At 39.8% G+C, this 9682-nt stretch overlaps 1 protein-coding gene across 5 annotated transcripts in view; it reads left to right on the forward strand.

Moving 5' to 3' along the window:
• Positions 1 to 9682, forward strand: part of AGTPBP1 (ATP/GTP binding protein 1) — a 182706-nt gene that overhangs the window by 105761 nt on the left and 67263 nt on the right. For all 5 annotated transcript variants that reach the window (XM_019517377.1, XM_019517380.1, XM_019517376.1 and 2 more), the window contains exons 14-18: positions 686 to 802; positions 2520 to 3229; positions 8502 to 8585; positions 8834 to 8920; positions 9009 to 9157. In XM_019517377.1, the coding sequence (XP_019372922.1) occupies positions 686 to 802; positions 2520 to 3229; positions 8502 to 8585; positions 8834 to 8920; positions 9009 to 9157 (1147 nt within the window). The remainder of the gene's footprint in view (positions 1 to 685; positions 803 to 2519; positions 3230 to 8501; positions 8586 to 8833; positions 8921 to 9008; positions 9158 to 9682) is intronic.

Genomic DNA, 9682 nt, shown 5'->3' on the forward strand with positions numbered 1-9682 from the left:
GGAATGTACAAGAGGGGTCCAACTATCCAGGGCTGCTGCATGTAGTAGGGTGATGCTCTAGGGCAGGGTTTTTCAGCCTTTTTAAGTAAGTGTACCCCCCGTAGCCAAATGCAGAGCTGGGGGGGGGGTGCGCATCCGGACACAGAGCACAGGGGAATGGAGGCTGCAGCATGCAAGCTTCCTGGCTCCCACCACATCTGGCTCAGAAGAGCTCCGTTGCCCTCACCCTGCCACGGCCCTGCTTCTGGGAAGCGGTGGTGTGGGGTGGTGGGTAGTGGTGCTCCATCCCTGCCCGCCCACTCGTACCCCCTAGGGCCTTCCCAAATACTCCCAGTTGACAACCGCTGTTCTAGAGAATCTGTCTCTGCTCTTTGGGCTTTGTATATATGAGAGAGCCACCTTCCTTTTTTAGGATAACCCTATGTTTCTTCCTTAGGGACTGTTTCCTCATTCTGTCCTGCTTGTGCATAATATATATGTATATAAGTAGAAAATTGGTAACATATATTTGAACAACAGCAGCATTTTCTGAAGACAAATCAGAATTATGTTCTAGCATTACTACCATATATTGTTAACAGTTGTTTACTATATGACCTGCTGTAAATTTAAAAAGTTTTCTATAATTGTTTTAGAAGTTTCTTCATTTTTGGATGTACAATTAATATTTTTGTTGTTGCTCCAGAATGATGATATAGAGACAGATATTGATAAGCTGAAACCAAAGCAAGAATTGGGACGACCCATTGAAGAACTAAAAATATATGAACAGTTTTTCCCTGAACTTGCGGAGAACTTTCAGGTAAAGTATGTTGGCATTTATGAATTGTAGTACTGTAATACTTAGCTCAATTACAGTCCGTTTTTTCTAACTCTGTGTATCAAAAGATTGCTTGCTAAACATCAGATCAGTTTTCTGTGCAAAACTCCTGAGGATAATGGGTTTATTTAGATGACAGAAGACATTATTTCAAAACTATTATTATTTCATTGAATGTGGGTCACTGTTTGATGTTCAGAATTTTTATTACAGCTAGTGTTACTAAAGAAGGGGGAAAAAAACCTTGACTCAGCACTGAACCTGTAGGGCCCTAGCATAGAAAATAACCCCCTCAGTGGAATATGTCTTATATGCCAGTTATTAAAGTTCTTTTGTTTCAAGTTATTGAAGCTGTGCAAAATGTCACTATCTGTTTTGTTTCGACGCTGTTTTGACTCATTTTGAGGTTGAAACAACAAAATCAAAGTGAAACAAAGAGCGTTGAAATAGCCTTGAAACAAAACGAGGCTAGTTGAAATGTTTCAAAAGTCAAAATGTTTTGATCATAGCACTAGGGACGGGAAGTCATTCCAGCTGGGTTGCCTTCCCATCCCCCACGCTAGCTCGCCTACCTCCAATCCAGGTGTAAGAAAGAAACCATAATCCATTTAGGTTACAAAAATGAGACTTGGGTATTAGGGCTGTGGGAAATGGCACTGTTCTGTTCCGACTTCTGTTTCGAGGTCTGGATGGAACAGTGTTTTGAACTAAATTTCATTTCGAGTCGAAACAGCCTCACCGTTTCGCTTCGTCAAAACAGTGAGGCTGTCTTCATGCTGTTTCGATGTTTTGCCTGACCATCGGGCTGAGTTTGTTTCCCCAGCTGGCCCATCATGCCCGGGGTGGAGAGTCAGCCCAGCTGGACTGACTCCCCATCCCCGGCGCAATCTAGTGTGGCGGAATGGGAAGGCAGCCCAGGTGGGCTGACTTCCTTCCCCTGGCGTAATTGTGGGGCTGGGGATGGTTACTCAGCCCAGCTGGGCTGAGTTCCTTTTCCCAGCGCGATGCTCCCATTGCGGCAACAAACTCAGCCCAGCTGGGCTGAGTTTCCCCGTCCCAGTGGTCGGGCAAAACATTGAAACAGTGAGGCTGTTTTAACGAAGCAAAACAGTGAGGCTGTTTTGACTTGAAATGAAATTCAGTACAAAACACTGTTCCATCCAGACCTCAAAACTGAACTTGGAACGGAACAGTGCTGTTTCGCACAGCCCTAATACCCAAGTCTCATTTTTGTAACTCAAATGGGTTATGGTCTGTTTCTTACACCTGGATTAGAGGTAGGGCAAAAAAGGGAAGGAAAATCACATTGTTGAACTATGCTTATTCTTTGTCAGAAAGAATTTTATTTGTTACGTGTTTTACATAGTGCACAATACCTACCATCTTAATTTAATGATGCCATTTAAAAAGTTCTGATTTGAAAGTTTTGCAAGCATTGGTGCTTCATTAAGCTGGTATTTTGGGATTTCCCTTTTGGACAAGATGAAGTTTTGCAAAGTTGCTGTGACTGTAGTTTGTCTGCCTGTCTTAAATAGAATAAAATTTTCTTTAGAGCATCCTGGATGGCCTGTGCCAAAATATACTTCCTTTAAGGAAAAAGGATATCGCTGTCAGCTTACACAAACCAACTTCTAAGAGCTTCAGAAGTTTCCTAATCTTTATTTATTTATTTATTTATTTATTTATTTATTTTATTAAGGAATATGACCTAGTCTCCAAGGAACCAAAGCCTTTTGCATCTGCTACAAATCTAGGTGGACCTATTGTTGTTCCCACAGCAGGAGATGAGCACCCTGCAGAAGCGAATCAGTCAGTAAAAGGAATTGCTGTGAAGGACCGCAGTTCCTTACAAATGGAGGAATATAATAAGAGACCATGCTTGCTGGATCTGCCAAAGAAAGACCATAACAAAGATAGTTTACAGCTGCAAAATGATCAAAAGAAATTGCTTTCATCCTGTCAGTGTCTAAGCCAAGAAATTGTGAAAGGCTTGGACAGAATCACTTTGCAGAATACTTCAAAAAATGAACAGTATTACAGTACAGGGTGCCTAATAAAGAAAGAAAGTAAAACTAGCCTTACCACCCCCACTTGTAATAAACCTTGCCAACATGTTTCATCTTGTGGAAGTGGCCTGTTTGAGGGACCGTCAGTCCAGCTAGGGAAGCTGTGCTGCACTGGAGTAGATCCTGAAGAGGAGGAGGATTCCAGCTCTCATTCATCAGGAGAGCAAGTGCTACTTGAGGTGCCTGATATGTTGCCACTCCATGACCCCGATCTTTATATTGAGATTGTGAAAAACACTAAGTCTGTCCCTGAGTATTCAGAAGTGGCTTACCCAGATTACTTTGGGCACATTCCACCTCCGTTTAAGGAGCCAATCCTAGAAAGACCATATGGTGTTCAGAGGTGAGTTGGTATATTTCCTTCAAGAATAATCATTGTAAGAATACCAATAGGAAGTTACTCTTCAATGTGTAAATGGTACTGTCTTATTTATGATTAAGACTTGAAGTGTTTTCAAAGAATCCCTTTGAAGGCAATTTTATGACTTTCTCAACCAATTCAAAGTGGTTAGTACAATCAGAATCTGATGTTTAATTTTTGTAAGGTATTTTCAGCATAAATTTTATATTTACGCTTTCTAAAGATTAATTTGCAAGAAAGCACCCTTGTTATATTTAGGAATATGGACATGTAAACTTAAAGTACAAACACGGGCTGATCTGCAAAATTGTTTAGTAAAATATTTTCAAAGCTGCAAATTAGTGAATTATAAATGATTTACATTCCTAGTTTCATTCTAGCCTGTAAATTACAAATGTATTATTGGATAAAAACTTAAAACTTTCTAAAAGGGCCTCTGAAATTCCCTGTCAAGGAAGAGCATGTGAAATTCCCTTAGGCCTTACATACTGGGGACTAACCAATTCCTTACGAATCCTATAGTTCCTGTGTGTGTGTGTATTGTTTGTCTCCTTCCCTGTTATACAAACACACCTGATTGTAAATACACTTAAATATATTTATTTTTTCTGATACTGCCTAGAGATCCAAGTATGATCAGGCTCCACTATACTAGATGCTGTACACACACACACAATTAAAATAAATCCTTGTTCTAAAATAAATCCTTATTTTAAGGCGCTTACCCTCTTTAGATGGGATCTGCCAGATGGATGAATAAATCAAAGGGAATTAGAGGGAAGGAAGGGCAATAATAAGAGAATGTTTTGCATAAACTTGCTGTGTGGACTGTTTTGTAGGCAGGAGATCTTATAGAGACAAATAAGTAGGTCAGCAGCACCTGTTATAGTAAGTACATTAGCTTGCCACCAACCTAGCAGCTAGCTTTTATCTTGAAATTTTTCAGTTTTATTCTTGTAATTTTTCAAGTGTTTTGGGAGACTTTTAGCATCTGCCTTCCCATGACTATTAATTAATATGGTGAGCTTAGCTAAAAGTGAAGTATAAGTAACATTTCTCTTGGTTCGCACTAGTCCTTATTTAAGATTGGCATAAAAATTACTTTTACTAGGTGGTGTTCGGCCAATACAAAGGTAATAAAACAATGAAAGCATTGAACAGTGCTTGTTAGTAACATCACTGGAGATTAAGGGTCTGCTCCCTGTGCTATTTTTTAAAGGATAAGCTGATTTGGAAGCCAATTTAATTACCTTTTCTGGTTCTGGTCATTGTTTAGCGCACACCTTTTGTATATCATCTGACATTTCTCAGTGCTTTGGTCATTTTTTTTCAAAAAGCATATAAAATGTTCTATCTTACATTTAGAGGAATCTTTAAAACTGGTAAAGTTGGAGTGTGTTCTAATTAATATAAATGGATTAGGGTACCAAGGCAACTTCTTTTTTTCAAAGGGAATGTCTGTCTTTGTGCCTAAAGCTGCTGTGAATAATCTTAGAATTTTTGGCTTTGTTTTGTTACTGGCTGTAGATCTTTGGTCGATGAGTTACTTTACAGAGTAATTCAAAGTAACTTCATTTATTCTATGGGATAAGCATGGAATTCACACAGACCCTGTTATATTTGATTTATATGTCTATAGTGCCTTTCTTACTGTGTGCCATCCTATAAGAGTTCAGTGGTAATAGATGATTCAATTTGTCAGGTTACTACAGTATGATGAATTTGTAATAAAGAAACCTATTTAAAGTAGACTTGGCCTTTCCAGGAATTCAGACTTTGTAACACATTTGAAAATGAGTTTGGTTGGAGGCCTAGGACAGAGTTTTCAAAAATACCTTAAGTGAATTAGTGCAAATTCTGATGACATTCAATGGAGCTTACACACGTAAATCAGAGACCGACATCCTTTTCTTGCCACATTGTGGAATGATCTGGCTTGGGTTCAAGGTGGGTCAGCATGTGATATGCTAGCTAATGCTGACAGGTGTCTGTGTAAAGACGAGGGGAAGGGGGAATCTCTGCTTGAGCAGGGAGTGGCGGGGCAGAGCAGGGGTACGTCAGGCAGATGCCACTGTACCTGCAGTCTCTGCTGGAGTTCTGGCCAGGGAACAGAGCAGAGCCCCTCCCAGGGTTGAAAAGCATCTGGGATGTTGGAGGACTCTGATTTAACTCAAACCAGGAAGGGGTCTGGAACAGACATTGCATAAACTGGTTTGACCCAAATCTGTTAGGTCTGATACTGCATTCAACCAGGTTTATCTCAAACTGATTTCAGCCATTTTCAAACTGGTTTATGTGCACTGGACATCTGCTCTGTTATGGGTTTAAATCAGTTTCCGATCACTTAAACTGGTTTATGTGTAATATCTGTCCCTAGCCATAAACTTCAGAAAGAATGGTCAAACAATGCCCCATGCAGAAAAAGTGTTGTTTTTTTTCATGAGAATGCTACTGGTTTGAGTGTGTTCAGACAAGGAGGTGATGCCGATGCTTTGGAGTAGCACCAATAACCTAAATCTGAAATGGAGAGCCTAGAAGTAATTCTGGGTGTATGCTCAGGTGGAATCCTCCTTGTGGAAATTCTGTACACCAGGAGCAAAAGCAACTGGATGGGCCGTGCTTCTCAGCAGAAGTCTTGAACGGCAGTGTAGAAAGTGCGTACCCATGCCTTTAGACTCCTTCATACTAGCTTCTAATAGTTTTTTTGAAAGCAGTTATGTGTTAAAAGTATTGTTTGTTATTTATGTGTAGACATCAACAGATGTTTTGGGGTTGGTTTTGTTTTAATCATTTTGCATGTTTTCTCTAGGTAATAGCCTTCTGGTGTTTCCATATGTCATGCCTCTTTCAGTGATATTCTCTGTATTGGAGTGGAAGTCACCTTGCTTATCTTTCCCTTTATGTAGAATTTAGGAGGAAATCCTTTAGACTGGAGATGTTTTTATAACATAGTACAAATAAGAGTGGGTTATGTTGCATGGTTAGGTAAGAATAGCGATATCCTTTATTGTAGGGGTGTGCAAAACGGGTCCTATTTGATTTGAATTTGGCCCGAATCGGGGACAGTGATTCAGTTTGTTGATTTGGATCATTGTCTCTGATTCGCTTCGGCCGAATCTGAATCTGAAGTTTCGATGCTGATTCAGAGAATCAGCGATTTGGATATAGACACACCTTTAAATGTTTTATTTACATACCTCAAGATACCGGGCGCAGCTCATGAATGCTGTGATCCTGGGGCAGGTGGAGCGTCCCACAGGAGCATGGGGGGCTCCCGCACGCTTGGCAGCAAACCCGGAAGTGGATCGGAATTACTTCCAGTCCACTTCTGGGTCCACCAAGGAGTGTGCAGGGCTCCCCCCACCCCCTGGCTCAGCGATTGGCTGCAGGGGGACCCTGGGTGCCTCCCCAGACCCAGGAGGCACCAGTCACTGAGCCAAAGGTTTCCAGGGGGACCCTCCAGTGCACTCCCCAGTGGACCTGGAAGTGGACTGGCAGTGCTTCTGGTCCACTTCTAGGTCTGCTGCCGATCGCACTGGGGAGCCCCCCGTGCTTCTGTGAGACACTACATGTGCCCCAGCATCACAGTGTTGGCAAGCTGTCTGCTACCTAGAGGTATGTAGAAAAAATATTTAAAGCTGTCTATGCCTGAAACACCAAATCTCTCCAAATTGATTCCGAGGGTTCCGATTTGATTTGGAGAGATTCAAGGGTCCTCGGATTTGGAGATTCGGCTGCTGAATTGGGCCGAATCTCTGCTGAATAGAATCAGGGTCCAAAGCTTTGCACACCCCTACTTTGTAGTTCAGTTGGGAAGTTCAGTTAACAGGGGGTAGCATGACTTTGTCTGACACCACTTAGTATAATTTACATTTTGACAATTCCGATGTTGTACAATGGGTAAAACTTTTCAATATATATTTATGAAGTGTTTATATATTTATGAAAAATCCCTTAGGCTTTTTTGTCGATTAGAGGTAATTACTTATCTCTAATGCAGATATGCTGAAGTAATTGATTAATACATAAATACCCATTCTTTTTCTCTTATCCATGAGATTTTGGGGCTTTTTTATTGTACATATCAGGGTTTTCTAAGGATCAGGTATATGGAAACTAGAATGCTCATGCAAGACCCTTGAATCACCTGGCTCAAAACTTAACCAAAATTCTAAATTATTTTATTTATTGGATAGCTTCTGAACCTTATGCCTGAGGTGAGAATCCAAGAGTGTGAATTTCTTATAATTGCTGCTGGTATAGAACAAAAATTGTAGGTTAGTAATTTCCTGCTTCTCTATTTTTTGCCCTGTTTTTCTATGCATTTGGCTCATCACTGTCATGTCAGTATCTCACAGCCATTAATATTTTATCCTAGCAGTATCCATGTGAGCTAGCACGCTGAGATTTAGCAGCTTGTACAAGATAACATGGTTAACAAGGAAATTTGCAATTAACCACTTTTTTTTTGCCTCCCCAATACTCAGTGTTGCTTTGTGCAGAGCGATACTAGCATGGGACCAGCCTTGGACTCCACTTTTATGCATTTTGCTATTAATCTGCTTCCTTCTGTTTTTGTTGCAGGTGCTGTGCAAACTTTCCCACACAGCCCTGACAATTCATTTCATTTTTGAACTGCAACACAATCATGCTTTTCCAACCCAGGGCCTAGATATTGCCAATTCCTCTGTAGTTTAATGATATGGATAAATGTCCACCTGGCGTTTCTCTCTCGCTCATTTGTTACCTAGTCAGTATATGAACCCAGGTGTCCAGAGGTGAAAAGCTAGCTCACTAACCCACTTACTGCATAGTTTAGTCCTCTACTGTTCCTTTTTAGTATACAGTGAGACCATATTTATGAATTGCTAATACAACTGAATCTTTCTAAAATATTACCTAAATTAATTCCAATAAAATACCTGGTAATTCCTCCTTCTACTGTAGATTTATAAAAACAACCCCCTCACCCCCCAAATATTTTATATATTCAACCCCAAAGGGTTTTGTGCATGCGGATTCAACCTCTGCACATGCAGATATTGGAATCTATCACTTGTCGAGTGCAAGCACCTGCAATCACAAGTGCAATTTTGTGAGTTTGCGTACATAAGTAAGGTTGAGTCTCACTGAAAATTGAGCTACTTAGCTTTGTTTTTGTCAGAGTTTTTGGTTGATGCTTAGATAGATATGCACCATGTCTAAAATGACAAATGTAGAATGTGTTTAAATAAGATCTCCTTTCTTATTGTAGGACAAAAATCGCTCAAGATATAGAAAGACTGATTCATCAAAATGATATTATAGATAGAGTTGTATATGACCTTGACAATTCCAGGTACGTTTTACATGTTATAGAAGTGATCATTTTCTGTGCGATGATTGGATATGCTGATTTTGCTTTCTTGAGGGTGAATTTTGTGGGGAAGTCTAATCCTAATGAGAACATTATTGCACAGTTTTTTTGATTGTGCATGTCTTTATTTTGAGCAGGTTACTAATACCAAATTTTAATTATTTATGGATTAACTAATGAGTTCCAAAGGTCCATTTCTTTTGCTTTAATTGGATGTTTATATTTTGAAGCTGTTCAGTGCCAGAAGAAGGAGATATCTTGAAGTTTAACTCCAAATTTGAGTCTGGGAATCTGCGCAAAGTTATTCAGATTAGGAAGTAAGATTTCCCCCCCACCCCCTCTTTTGTATAAGAACTGCACATTTCTAATTTTAGGAAGACTTAATTTGTCTTTGTTCATCTCCAGAAATGAGTATGATCTTATTCTGAACTCCGATATAAACAGCAATCATTATCATCAGTGGTTTTACTTTGAAGTCAGTGGAATGAAGACAGGAATTGGTTACCGGTTTAACATCATCAATTGTGAAAAGTCAAATAGTCAATTTAATTATGGTAAGGCATGTTTTCTATCTGCTTACAAAGAAGAACATAAGAGTATGCACTGGGCTATCCAGAGCAGGATAATTGTTTTAAGGATCACTAGCATGTTCATTTCTCTTTTTACAAATTAAACTCAGTACTTGTGACTAGAAAACTTCTGACTGGCTCAGTTTATAACAATAATTCTTGTTATGCGTACAACTGAAATAAAGGCTGTCACAATAAAGCTATAGAAAGGATAAGTCATAAATTATTGATTAACATGGGATTCAAGGTCCATCATAGTATGAAACCATCAAACTCCTCTCACCTCTTTTTATCACACTAACGGGAACTTGTCTTAGCATCATGGAGTATGTGAGGCTAATATGTACTTATCACACCGCATGTTAAACTTAACCTGAACCTGCTTTTGCAAGGATACTCGAGATACAATGATAGGAAAATATGGCTGGAAGAGACCTCAGGAAGCCATCAAGATCGAACATCTTCAGTGTATTTACTCAACAGGAACAGCATCTGTTGTTTGAGCCCAGT

The sequence above is a fragment of the Gavialis gangeticus genome, unplaced genomic scaffold, assembly GCF_001723915.1.
Source record: "Gavialis gangeticus isolate Ggan-Ray unplaced genomic scaffold, GavGan_comp1, whole genome shotgun sequence".
NCBI classification, from domain to species: Eukaryota; Metazoa; Chordata; order Crocodylia; family Gavialidae; genus Gavialis; species Gavialis gangeticus.